The 13,718-nt window shown below is 41.8% G+C and overlaps 2 protein-coding genes across 3 annotated transcripts in view; one reads left to right on the plus strand and one right to left on the minus strand.

Annotated features, from left to right (window-relative positions):
• Positions 1-2,841, minus strand: part of tsfm (Ts translation elongation factor, mitochondrial) — a 2,853-nt gene extending 12 nt beyond the window's left edge. The window contains exons 1-6 of the mRNA XM_042090537.1: positions 2,697-2,841; positions 2,293-2,445; positions 1,952-2,080; positions 1,649-1,771; positions 1,306-1,387; positions 1-1,094 (exon numbers count right to left, since the gene is read on the minus strand). The exon at positions 1-1,094 is cut by the window's left edge and continues 12 nt beyond it. Of these exons, the coding sequence (XP_041946471.1) occupies positions 709-1,094; positions 1,306-1,387; positions 1,649-1,771; positions 1,952-2,080; positions 2,293-2,445; positions 2,697-2,765 (942 nt within the window). The 5' untranslated portion in view covers positions 2,766-2,841 and the 3' untranslated portion in view covers positions 1-708. The remainder of the gene's footprint in view (positions 1,095-1,305; positions 1,388-1,648; positions 1,772-1,951; positions 2,081-2,292; positions 2,446-2,696) is intronic.
• A 1,942-nt stretch (positions 2,842-4,783) lies between these two features.
• endou (endonuclease, polyU-specific) lies at positions 4,784-11,681 on the plus strand. Of its 2 annotated transcripts, XM_042088936.1 has the most exons (9): positions 4,784-4,863; positions 5,810-5,932; positions 8,907-9,026; positions 9,309-9,483; positions 9,899-10,104; positions 10,599-10,712; positions 10,942-11,048; positions 11,177-11,319; positions 11,504-11,681. In XM_042088936.1, the coding sequence occupies exons 1-9, from the start codon at positions 4,806-4,808 to the stop codon at positions 11,616-11,618; spliced, it is 1,161 nt and encodes a 386-aa protein (XP_041944870.1). In that variant the 5' UTR covers positions 4,784-4,805; the 3' UTR covers positions 11,619-11,681. The 2 variants fall into 2 exon arrangements, with proteins under 2 accessions (XP_041944870.1, XP_041944871.1); XM_042088937.1 differs by lacking the exons at positions 4,784-4,863; positions 5,810-5,932 and adding an exon at positions 7,430-7,459.
• The last annotated feature ends 2,037 nt before the right edge of the window (positions 11,682-13,718 follow it).

Consider the following 13,718-nt stretch of genomic DNA (forward strand, 5'->3'; position numbering starts at 1 on the left):
GATACGCTTATGTTTCTTTCTGGTAAACATCAGTGGAACATACCTGATGGTTATACACCAAGACTACTTACAAGGAGACTTTGTGCACATCCCAGGTGCTGAACAGAAAAGTCAAGTTTTTGTGAAAAAAGTTTGCACACTCCTTGGTATTCTTTTTTGAGTTTATTTTGCCAAATGAGAAATTTTTCATATACACCAAGACTACACAATAATCCCACAAGAAAATATGAAAATCAAAACACATGACCACTGACTGAAATCATTTATTTTATCTGAACATCAAATAAGTGGGTCTGTGGTCAGTAACAGTCAGAAGGCCTTGGCTGATGATAAAGGGTTGGGTTTGAACTCATAAGGCTTCCACTTGGTTAACAGATTGTTTCTGTAAAGCCATATACTAAGGACCACTGACTCTAGCACAGGTTTGAGCTGCGTTTTATACACACATGCTGTGACCACAGCAATTGAGAGAGCGAATGTTCAAGATCTCAACCATTTGATGATGAGAAGTCTCTCTCTGAAGTCTTTTAGTATTTAAAAGCTGAGCTGGTTAAGGAAACACAACGCAGGCCAGATCAGCCCCAGGTTCAGCTCATCTTAGGGGGGAGACATCAATCAGGCGTTTATTCAACTGGCCGTGTGAGGAGCACAGGCCCTCCTCCCATCAGAGACAGATGAGCCAGAGACATCGACCCCTTCTGAGGCTTCTTATTCGCTTCCCTCTCCACACTGGAAGCGCGCAAAGTCCATCACCTTGGCGTTCTGTTGCCGTAGAAACTGGGCCACAGTGAGGCTCGAGTCCCACAGCAGCGCCTGCTGGAGAAGCCTGGTCTCCGATTGGCCGGTGGGCAGGTCGTCCATGTTACCTAGCGACACGGGTGCCTCGCCCACCACGTGCTGCGCCAACTTCCTGCCGAGGGTCTCGGAGCCGCTGGAGGCCCCGTCCTGGAACACCACCAGGGCGCTGTACTTCCCCATGGCCACGCCCATCAGAGCCGCCGCCGCCCCTCCGTGGACGTACGAGCCAATCCTCCAATCAGAAGGCACACTCAAGCACACAGCCCGCCTTACTGACATGTTTTCCCCCAACCGACCTGCATACAAGGAGAGACAGAGAGAGTAGGGAGGGAAAAGGCCGGACAATAAGGGAAAGCAAGTACAGAGACTCAATTAAAGCCTGGAAACAACTGCATGGTACTGTAAGGGGCATTTCACTGAAGCCAGTGGTACCTAGTAATGTGTGTATAGATGGCAATGGTGTAAAGGTGTTTGTGTATTTATGATCAATCACAACAGGATGCTCACCAATGTACAAGGCCATCTGGTCAGCCAATGAGGACCCTCCAGACACACTCAGCTTTGCCAGGTCCTCTGCCTGTAGCGTGCTCTGTACCAGTGTGTTGGAGAGACAGAGAAGGGCCGAGTTATAGCAGTACAGAGATTAAAGTGACCACAACATAAAAATATCAAGTGTTACATATTTACTATTTTAAATGGTTACATATGGACTATTTAAATTAGGTCTTTAAACAGACCACCACAAATGTAATAGCGTTCTTGCAAAGCTTTTGCTAGTGTTTCTGGCTCCCTTCTAGTGTTTTGTGATGTTTTCAGGTGTGTGTACAGTAAGTGCCTTGAGTGGTAATACCTTCATGTAGCCTCCCTGTCCTTTTGCTTTGCTATGGTGGTGTTCCATGGTGGCAAGAGCAACATCCTTCACCAGCTGCTGAAACTTCTCATTTTTTGCCACAAAATCTGTCTCACAATTCACCTGCACACACACACACACACAAACACACACACACACACACACACACACACACACACACACACACACACACACACAAATGACCAAATGTATTTACAACTGTCAGGTATCATCCTACACCAATAAAGACAACTGACTAAACGTTGCAGTGTGTTTGTATAAGATTGTCTGGTCGATACCCACCTCCACCATGACTGCACTGCTGTCCTGCATGAGGAGGCCAACGAGTCCTTCCTTTGCCCGACGGCCTTCCAGTTTATTGGCTTTGCTCCAGCCTTCTTTCTGGGCCTGCTCATTCAGCCAGTTCTCTGCCTGTAACACACGTTATTACACATCATACAACACAGGAATATACAACAACCATAGACAAACCCGAAGGTCATCAAGTATATGATCCTCACAGATCTATCCTAGTAGAGGCGTAGTTATTGAAAAAGTTACTGTTTCTGGAACAAAGCGCACAGTCCAAGCTCCAATTCACACACTAAAGTCAAAGTGGCTGAAAGGGATGTGCCCAAACTAACCTGTGTGATGTCGTTGTTGAATCTTTCCAGCGCGGCTTTGCAGTTGATGAAGGTGTACCCTGTGCTCTTCCTCAGCTTCATGAGCTGAGCTTTATCTGCGGCCAGACTCGCACAGCCTGTATGGAGACATCTCAGGTGCTGCGGCGTACATAACTGCAGAAGACGATAGGCCACTGTCAGAGCTCCAACGATATCTCCATACATACATATTTTGATATACAAATGATCAAATCTGAAACCAGAGTGGAGTTGCTAAATTTGCATGTCAGTCTACGATCTGTTACAACGCTGTAGAGCGATCATCTTGCTAGCTAACTGAGTGAGAACTTGAAGTATTTCCCATAGACTGTATAAATCCAAATAAATCCAAATAAACAAACACGCAGGGATTATGTTTGGCTTACCTTGCTTAGTTCGGTTCCGACGATGCGGACAGAACTAAATAAACCCATCACAGAGTATTTCACCAGCATTTTGGTGACGTTCGTACTCTTACGAAAGCCGCAAAATCTTAACTAAATGTCATTGAAATGCACATTGACTACAGGATGCAGTGAGGGTCAATCTTGTTTCTTTGGTGTCGTCCTCACAAAGCTGCCCTCTGCTGATCTGGAGTTGCCATTGTAGCAAATTGTAGTGCACCCTTCCTGTCAGCTGCTGTTAGGCTCTCCTTTAGGCTACTTGGCACCACTAAAATGTAGGCTAATATAGATACAAAGACTTGTATAGAAATACCTACATATGTTGATTTTGCTATTTGTGATTATTAGTTGTTCTGAAATATAGTCAGACTTTGCCCCAACAGTAGTATTTTTAGTTTTGGCTCATTTTCCCATTCATCATAATGGGTTATTACAGACTTTATGCTTCCTCGGAGATGGCCTTTGGGGACTTAAAAGTAAAACAAACCAAATCACATAGTTAAATTTATGACACACGTAGACTAGAGTTCACGATCACGACTAGAGAAAGAAGAAGGCATAAGAAGATGACCTAATGTGACCAATACAACACTTGGCAAAAAAACGTTTGTGTGTGTGTGTGTGTGTGTGTGTGTGTGTGTGTGTGTGTGTGCCTGAACTGCACAGATGTTCTCTTTCACAGGGACAACACATTTAAACAAACCAGCAAACACGTGCAAGAACACACAAGAACGCACACTCACATACTCACACACAGTGTACATAAACAATGCTCAAAATCTGACATGGCATATGCACATTCTAAAACAGTTTTTTATTGATAATAGCTTCTAGATTATATCATATAATGCTATCATCATACAAACACACACTTAGATTTTATTGATAGCATTGTATAGCCTACTCTTAAGGGGGAAAATGCATATTTAGAAGATGAAATTGCACTAATCTGGAAGAAACATATCGTAGTCAATAGTATTCTATTATTTGGTCTTTTTTAGACCTGGATGGCAAAATCTAAAATTACATTTAGAGGAGTTCAATCCAAACAGGGACATCTGACAGCAATTGTCCTAGCCTACCACAGTTATCCGGAGACTCAGTAAAGATGATGGCAAATCAGGAAACGGGCTTTATTCTTTCAGTGATGCGCATCAAAGGAGAGACACACGTTTCACCCAAAGGATTCACCCGTATCGAAACAGGGGAATATCCTTATTAAGTATATTACAAACTAAGTGGGGCCTGACCTCTTATTATAACTCTGAATGAATATGGACAGAAGGGCTGATCCTGACAATGGGAAGTGTGAAAGCCCCCATTCCTGCACAACTCATTTCTATAGACAATTGGTCACACCTGGGAGTAAGCAGAGGTGCTCAGAAAGGCTTCCTTTCAATCATATATCTAAATCTATATCATTTATAGACAAGAGAAACAAATGGCTATGAACATAGGGAATGTACAGTAGGTTCATATATACAGAAAGTAAAAGTGTTGTTTGACATAACTGGATCAATTATTACATTAGTTATAGTCAGTTCTTTTAATTTATTGTGTTCTGGTTGTCAACTGAGTTGAGGAAGAAAAAACATACAAAAACATATTCACCCAAACTCTTGGCCTTTTAGTTTAAAGCATAGCCTACATCACACATCATCACACTACCTTCATTTCCTCAGCTTAGCACCTGTTTGAACAATGACACTTTCTACCACAGACCAAATGGAACTGACCAAAGCCTGTCAGTAATATAATATGACAACCATCCCATCTCAGCAGGTGCTGATGTTCTCAAAACATCCACCAATCATTAACCTTCCATGGTAGCCGAGAGTGAAAATTCTGTTTCTACTTCTTTCTTTATTGCCAAAAAAATTCCACTTCAAAGTGTTCTATTTAACCAACCGTTGCTAGAAATAAGCTTGCACCAGTACCCACCACAACCACCTGAAGTACATGCTCACAAGGCCTAGAGCTCCTCTGAATGGCTGCATGGGCCTGCAGGAGGAGCTACTGTTGTTATATAGCTGTGTGGCCCCCATAATCTCCCAGGCTTATCTTTGGGTCTGCCGTGAACAATAACTCCCCATGAAGATAATTCTGCTTCTCTCGCTTGCGTTCGTCCTGGTATCCCAGAGCTATGGCAGTGGGTATTGAAATGTATTTGTTATTTTCTTGTTATATATAAATTCTCAGACTTCCGACAGTAATGAAGACTTGTTATGATTATTAAATTGTATCTCATTGTAATTTCAAATGGCCTAGCTTATTGTAAAATATGAACAGTAGCAACATTTAGATTTATTGTCAACAACAACAGAGATACATTGTTCTGTGTTATAATACCATGCTATATTTTTGCATGTCTCTCAAAAATATGTCCTGTAAATTTCAAAAGATATAACTCTGTTGTCCTTTTAACCCAAAACGTACCTGTATTTAGTAGAAAGAGAGGATCCATATGTGTCATATTTAAACAGTCAAGTCATGACTAAATAATTAAGGACAATATTTACTCTTGAAATCTTTAAACCATATCAGAATTTAACTTTTGGCAATAGGTGGGGTGCTGAGTTACATATGTATGATGGAAATGCTATCAGTGAGGGAAGTGTTGTTGAAAACAGAAGCTCAGTGTGAACACTTTGCTAGAAGAGTATGGAAGGAACGGGTCTAACTTGGTTGACTTTTTAGCTCAAATGTCAACAACCTTTCACCAGAATAGCAGACATATCTTTAAATGCATTATTCATATTTCCTGCCATGCTATTATTGCAAACCCTAAATATTTACTTCATCTTGCATTTATACTCACTGATTCAATAATCGACATTTAATCAAAGTTACTTTAATAACTTTAATGAATTCAATGAATCATAATAATAAATGGGATTGTACAAGAAATAACTAGCAACTCTTGATAGAAAACAGATTCCATGACACATTTCATGACATGCCATATGACACAATTTCTGAAATCAGTCATCTCATGGGACGCTGCTTTGAAGATGACGGATGACTATTGTATGTCCGTAGTGGTAGCCTTGTTAGGACCCAAAGGAGCTGTTGGGTCACACGTTTGTCTTCCGCAGACTCTCTGGACTCGTGCCAGGGTCGCTGTGGTTATGGAACGGATGCAGGATTCACCTGTCAGTGTAACTCGGCCTGTGAGCGCTACGGTGACTGTTGCCATGATTACCTGGCCATCTGCAAAGGTGAGTGCTCATTGTTGATAGCTACAGTATATCATACCTGTCAATACGCCCGTTTTTCCCGGGTTCTCCCATATTTCAAGGTCATCTCCCGGCACCCTCCCAGGCCCGGATCTAGGCTGCTCAGATTTGGGATGGGCACAATGAATACACCCCCCCCCGCTCAGTTTCACCTACAAATGCCTTACTTTTCACCTTAAAACCCGTATCTAATAGCAAACATGACATATTACATAGAACTGTTAATCATAGACCTGATTTTAATATTTACAGATATCTAGGCTATATTTAACATTTATTTTAATAACTGCTCCGGGTTTTTTTTATTGCTCCGGATCTGTTCATCGCAGCAAGATGAAACCTTTATTGCATGACAGAGCAGAAGTGGGGCTTTCCAAAGAGACTACACACTTGTCTGTACGATCAAGTATAAAAATAAAAAAAATCATGAAATTCAATCAAATTGCAACATGTTTACAGTCTATACTTCTCTGCGTTCACCTGCGCACCCATTACTCTCGTTTGAATTACTCACGGACCCGTGATCGGATAGATATGCCACGCATGTCAGATGATGAAAGAGGAGACTCAGAGCTATCATATGATACCAAGTACATCCTTCTGGGTTATAAAACAAACGAAGTGACAGCAAAATAATAACTTCATATTGCTGGACTTACCCCACGTTTTTGTCTGTTTTTGTGGCAAAGCATAATCCAACGCTATCGTGTGTTTCTCTATGGCAAAGCATGTTCATAATCCGGTTTTGAGATCCTAGCAAATTTCTGCATGGCATCCAATTCAAGGCTCACATTGCATTCCAATTTGTTCAACAAAGAAACAGCTTTTTTGCCTTTACTTTGTTCATGGCAATCCAGTAAAAAGTTGAGAATCATTATGAGTGCATACACCATAGACACGCTGGCTAACACGCAACCTCGGGTCAAATCAAGTCACATCAGTTCGTGTCACAGATATGGAGCGCAGAAAGGTCATTTAAATCACTAAATAAAAATGGCATTTATTTCTGTAAATCACACACCACATATTTCTGTAAATTGCTCAGCCCCAGAGTATCCCTCCAACATGGCAATTATATTGCCTGTTTCAGGACAGTCTGCCCTACACACACATGAAATGCATGTAGAGCTATGAGCTTGCTGTGGTGAGATACATGTCGAAATATAAGATTTTTTATAATATGCTTTTTATGTTTTAATTCTTTAAAAATAAAAATAAAATCAATGCTAGTACTAATACATGAAATGATGGCAGATCTGTATAGCCCAGACTCTGCTGGAAAAAAACAATATATATGTGTGTGTGGCACTTACAATGACCAGAATAAATCCTTATGAATAAAGGTAGTGAAAATTCCCTAAAAACAGCTTAGGGTTCTAAGGGTTAAACACACTGTGAAACCTGAAGCCCAAAGTTGGAGACATGCATTTAGACATTGCTGCAAATGTAAAACCGGATTACTCTGGAATGGCTAACTGTACAGGGGAATGCTTTACACCTTTTTATTCGGTAAGGTCTGCTGTTTCTTCTAATATATGGTTTGTCATGTGTTCGAGAAGTATTCCACTGAGATGAATGGGTAGGGAGATGGGCGCAGAATGTAACATGATAAATGAAAGTTACTTTTCTCGCGAACCGTTTACCACAACTTGCGGCCAACGTCGTTTAAAAGCTGAGAAAAAAGCTCTTTCGTGTGATGTACATGTAATATCTTTGTGAGGAGTAGGCTATCGGAGTATAGGCTATTTCAGCAAAGAATGGGTGAATGTGGACGCACTTTCTTTCTTGCCGTGAGATGTCACATTCTCCACTGCGTAAAAGACAAATTAATTTGCGTTGTGAATGCTAAGCTTAATCAGGCCATAGGCTAAATAAAAATCGCTAGTCAGATGCAAAGCAGAATATAGAAAGAAATGGGCACCAAGGCCACAGTGGCCTGTGAACCTCCGATTTTCAAAGGGACATCACGGCCAACGCAAGGGGCAACGACGTGGCCGCCGTAAAATTCCCACCCTGCTTATAACAGTTAAGGAATGACCAATGTTAACAAACTAACTGGCTAGATCATCTTTGAAAGGTAACATGCACATTAGCTAAAAACAAACCTTATTCAAACGAGAATAATACAAAAGGTCTTTATTTAAACCAGCAACAAGAATCTATATTACATCTAGTAGCCTATAACCTTTATGGAAATATAGCTAAGCCCTCTCTACTGAAGTATGAAACAGCAAGTGATGCATTCAGTGTGGAATGGTAGGGGAACGTGTCGCTGCTGCTCTGGTAGCTTATTTATACTATCCAACCAGCAAATCAGCACCCTCGAAATTCAGACGGGACGAATTAGAAAAGTGTGATTGGCAGATTCATCAATTAAAATCGACCAATTAGGTGGGGCAGAAGAAATATTTGGAGGGGCATTGCTCCTCCCAGCCCTATTCTACCCTCCCGTTTTGTTATTTCTCCCGGAAAACTCCCGTAATTTGCATGGCCATCAAACTTCATTTTAAAATCATTGATCCGTTCATTTTTTCTATTAGTCTGACATCTCCCAGGTTGCCAGATTGTGCATGAAATACACCCTACACATACACGATCACTTAGTTTCAATTTTGTCATAGGCTAAGACCGTTTTGTCATAGGCTAAAACCAGGCAACCCAAAACCCAAATAAGGAAGCGGGTGCCGACTGCGCAGCCTGAGTCTCGTCGTAAGCAAGTCAAATCAGACAGCAAGCCGCTTTGGAGTTTTGGAAGTAGGCTGCAGGCAGGCAGCTGGTGGATACATAACTGGCATGCGTAAGGTAATGGTTAGGTAAAAGCAACGACCGAAATGCATTGTTTAAACACGTGTATGAAACGTATTACATATGCAAACACAGATCCGGTATAACCCCCCCCCCCCCCCCCCCCCGTGTGAGTTAACAGTACTCTCCATATGTGTAAATTCTTCTACAGGAACCTTGTCTTGCAAAGGTCGTTGTGGTGAGCAGTATAATTCCCAGAACGAATGCCACTGCAACTCTAAATGCAGCAGCTATAACAACTGCTGCACTGATTACAATGACTTGTGTGGAGGTAAGATGGGGATACGGCTGGGAGAGGTTACTGCACTTCACAGCAGAATTAGTTCATTCATTAATTAAGGGGTTTATTTTCCAACTCATGCACCATTAACCACACATGCATAAAGAGATCAGCCAATATGAATGTTCCAGAGAAACATTGTTACCAACAAAATTATTATCTACATTGTACTTCACATATACTTTAAAGTAAATAAAAAAATTGTGTCTACCATCGGTTTTGGCAGTGTGTGTGTGTGTGTGTGTGTGTGTGTGTATGTGTGTGTGATTCTAGGTTCAGGAGGTTCTGGCTCTGGTGGTCAAATTTTGGACAGTGAGATCACTGCTCTCTCAGAGGTCCTCTACGCTCTGGACTCCAACAAAGCCTCCATGTCTGAGGTGATCCTGAACACTCAGGCCCTTGTGTCCAACTCCCAGACCAGCGCCCAGCAGGACCTCTCCCCTAACAAGTACCAAATCAACTACTACTACTACCTGCACCCACACTGTCACCAACACCATCGCCTACATCATCACAAGCACCAACACTCTCACCGACACCGATCCCCATATCCATCAACATCATTATCATCACCAACACCATCACCATACCAGCCAAATAACATTAGCGGTAGTATTTCCAGCACTGTCATCATTAGCACCATCATCACCATAGCAATCACCCAAGTCCACCAAGTCCTAGTTCAAGACCATGATCACCAACATCAACACTACCCAAATACCGTCTCACAGGTTTACTTGAGAGAACATGGAGTATTTTAATGTCTGGATTCAAGTATGACATCTTTTCAGTTATTTTTCCTTTCTGCCTTTTAAACGTTCTCGAACCATCTCCATCTGTCTCCTCTCCTCGGAAACCTCCAGGCTGTTCCAGTTTGTGGACGAGGCCTCTCTGTTCTCCAAGCCCACCTATGCTGCCTTCCTGGCTCTGCTGGACAACTACTCTCGGCAGACAGGCGTGACGGAGAACTTCAGCCCCGAGCAGGTGGCGGAGCAGGAGCACTTCCTCACCGAGAGCATCAGCAACACTGAAGTGGGCCAGGAGCTCTACGCCTTCCTCTACACCAAAGGTGCCGCACTGCACGTCCTCAGCAATCTGTATCAATGGAAAGGCCTTGTCTCAGAGAGAGACTGCCGTTTGGTGTCTACACTGCAAAAAATATAATCTAACCAAGTGTTATTAATCTAATATTAAGGTCAAACAATCTATTTGGGATTGTTTTTAGTATGAAGAGACTTACCTAGCACTCTCTCGAAAGATCATTTTGACTTAATTTAGGAAGACTTTGACTTATTTTAAGGAGTTTTATCAAGACAAATTTACTTAACGCACTGGCAGACAAATTTGCTTGTTTTCAGGATGAGAAGTCTTAAAAGGAGTCAAACTTTTCTTAAATTAAGTCACATGATTTTACGAGAAAGAGCTAGGCAAGTCTCTTTATACTGAGAACAATATTAACTAGATTTGTTGATCTTATAAGATTAATAACACTTTAGTTAGATTTTATTAGATAAGCAGTTTTTGCAGTTTAATGGCTCTGACTCTGACTGCTGTTTGTGACAGGCCTGTACAAGTCTGAGGAGGAGTTTAAGTATGACCTGAAAATGATGTGGTTTGGACTCTACACCCGCTACGCTGGCAAGATGGACTCCAGTGGCTTCGAGCACATCTTTGCAGGTCAGTGACAGAGCATCTGTATGTTTTCAGTAGCTTTGCATTAGATTTGCACAGCATTTATGGATTACAATGTGACACTCATTTTTCTCTTTTTCTTTGTACACACACACACACGCACACACACACACACACACACGCATGCACACACAAACACGCACGCATGCACGTGCACACACACACACACACACACACACACACCCTCTTTGCATGTACCTGCATGGGTGACCAGGGGAGATTAAGAAGAGTAAGGTGTCTGGCTTCCACAACTGGCTGCAGTTCTACCTGCTGGAGAAGCAGGGTCTGCTGAACTACTACAGCCACAGCTTCAACGGCCCAGTGAGTAGAACCCCACAACACCACCACATGTTTCTATAGAACATGCTATTACTGTAAAGGGGATGTGTGTCAAATAAATTGGAATAGTCTTGAACGCAGCATAACGTTTGCTCTCCCTGTCTCTGCAGTGGGAGACCTACCCCGATGTGCTGGGGATGCAGTTTAAATGGGATGGCTACTACAAGCAGGTGGGCTCCGCCATCATTGGCTGCAGCCCTGAGTTCGATCTGGCCCTCTACAGTCTCTGCTACATAGCCCGGCCTGGCAAACAGTGAGTGACTTCTGTGTGTGTGTGTGTATGTGTGTGTGTATGTGTGTGTGTGGATGTGTGTGTGAGTTTGTGTGTGTTGTGTGCATGTTTAAGTTTTGTGGTGTGTGTTTGTGCAGATCTGTCTGTGTGTGTGTGTGTGTGTGACTGTATGTGTGTAATGTATACTGTATGTGTGTATTCTCAGGTGTAAGCTGAGCCTGGGAGGTAAGTCTCTGATGATTCAGACGTACACCTGGGACAACTCCTCCTATGGAAACGGCAAGAAGTACATCGCCTCTGCCTTCCCTTCCACACCCTAAAGCCTAGGACTGGTGCAGCGCTGATGCCATAAACATAAAGAAATAAAAATAACTAATCTTCAACGGGCTGTTTCTTGCAGTGGTGATGCATGATTTACAAATATGAACTTCACAGTTCTCTGTCTCTGAATATGATTTTATGTTTTTATCATTAAGAACGGATTGTATAATTTACGGTCTTGTTCCATGAGCACTGACAGGCTAGAACGCAAGTGATATCATTTTCATTATAATTTATTGACTGTTAAATGTACAAACGTTGGCGTCATTAACAATGGTTTAATAGTTTATTATTTGAATGTTTATATCAAGACCTAAAAGACAGTTATGCCCCATTTGTGCCATAGTTGCCCAAAAAGATATTAAATGTTCAAATGTAATATTCTATTTTAATTTTAACGTAATAAGAGTTCTTGGGAATTCTTACAACATATCAGTCACATGCCTTTGTGTGGGTAGAATCTAGCACACTTTCTTCTTTTCTCTCAGACCTTGCATGTAGCGCCACTTAGTGGTTACCCATGGAAATAGGTGAGGAAGTTTTAGCTGCTCGCAAATATCATGCTAGTAGGCTATCTCTGCTCTACTACTAGTGCTACATTGGGTTATCCCCCTGCATATTATATTTGGTTGAGTAAGGGATCTACTATTAGTACCATATTGGGTTGATTAAGGTATCTTGCTCAGGGCTTGAAAACGAAATTATTTTTCAAACGTTCCGTTCCGAACGGTTCAGGTAGGCCTATGTTTAACGTTTTCGTTCTTGCATGCGTTCCGCCACCAACATATCGGTCCTGAACCGGTTCGGAACGCAAAATATCGTTCGTTCTTAAAGTTCCGGCAGTGTTTGGTGGGCCTATCAAGTCTATTTTTGTGGACTTTACCTTAGAATAGACATACTCATTATTTCCTCTTGATTTAGCCTATATCGTAGCTATGCCCAAAAATAATAAATCACAGGCGGCATCCAAAAACATTCAGATGGGCTATCCATCCCATAGCCTACAGACTTACTATAGGCCTAACCTATGCCTATAAATAATTTCTTATCAAAAATATTTCTGGATACGTGCTAAACTCCTTACCTGGTTGTAGCCTAAGTTTTATCCATATGGAGATCTTCAAAGGCTTGCGCTATAATTCCAACCCTGTTTATAAACGAACCTGTCTGTTGCTGACAAGGCCTATCTCAAATTTCCTGTTTAACTCTTCTACATAGAATAGGCTATAATTGCGCAAACATTTCAAATCCCGACTTTAAAACGACAAAGCGTGGACAGGCAAAATAGGCTATTACGCATAGGCTACAAACAATTTCCAAATCAGTTTCAGTAGCCTACGCTACGAGCTGGCCTAAGATCCGAAGTGGCAGACGGATAGGTTACATTACAACAGTAAGACAAAATATACACATTTGGACCAAAGGTCCATTTATTCGTTTTTTTTTTTTTTTTCAAACTGCAGAAACCAAATTATTAGGCTGTTCGCCTACAGTAGTTGGCTACATAGCGGCTTGTTATCTCACATTAACAGTGTAGATGCGGGCTTGTTTTTCGCACAACCGGAAATAGTCTCCCTGACATAGGATATGCTTTTGCTTTTGAAATTTTATAAAATATATAGAGAACGAAAAAAAAACGTTATTAACCGGTTTTGTGGATTTCAGAATAACGTTTCTGTTCCGGAACAGTTGAAGAGCATTTTGTTTTCGTTTCCGATTCCGCTCCTCGTAAAATTCCGTAAAATTCCGTTCGTTTTCGGTTTTCGTTTTCGTTCCTTGAACCGGTTCGGAGCCCTGATCTTGCTTGCTATTTAAAAAAGCAGTCTAATAAAATTTGCTCAGCTCAAGGAGAGGGACTCCTCAGTCTATGAGCCAGTTGATGCCTCTCCTGGGTCCTTTGTTAAAGGTGCTGTCCATTTGTCTAATCTTTTATGTCTCCGTAAATTCAGTGAATTGCTTCTTAGCCATCCATTTTATATATGCACAAAAAACACCAGGGTTTGTGGGTCTACAGCCCCGGCTCTGAAAATGGATATCAAGCACAGTGGCTTGATCAGGGTTGTACAAAACTCACTACTCTAGCACACTACTTTCAGTTG

The sequence above is a fragment of the Alosa sapidissima genome, chromosome 4 (genome assembly GCF_018492685.1).
Source record: "Alosa sapidissima isolate fAloSap1 chromosome 4, fAloSap1.pri, whole genome shotgun sequence".
Taxonomy (NCBI): Eukaryota; Metazoa; Chordata; class Actinopteri; order Clupeiformes; family Clupeidae; genus Alosa; species Alosa sapidissima.

Coding starts and splice junctions, on each gene's coding strand:
- endou (XM_042088936.1), top strand. CDS start 4,806: ATGAAGATAATTCTGCTTCTCTCGCTTGCGTTCGTCCTGGTATCCCAG. Junction 10,105..10,598: donor CGCCTTCCTCTACACCAAAG/GTGCCGCACTGC, acceptor TGTTTGTGACAG/GCCTGTACAAGTCTGAGGAG. Junction 11,049..11,176: donor GCCACAGCTTCAACGGCCCA/GTGAGTAGAACC, acceptor CTGTCTCTGCAG/TGGGAGACCTACCCCGATGT.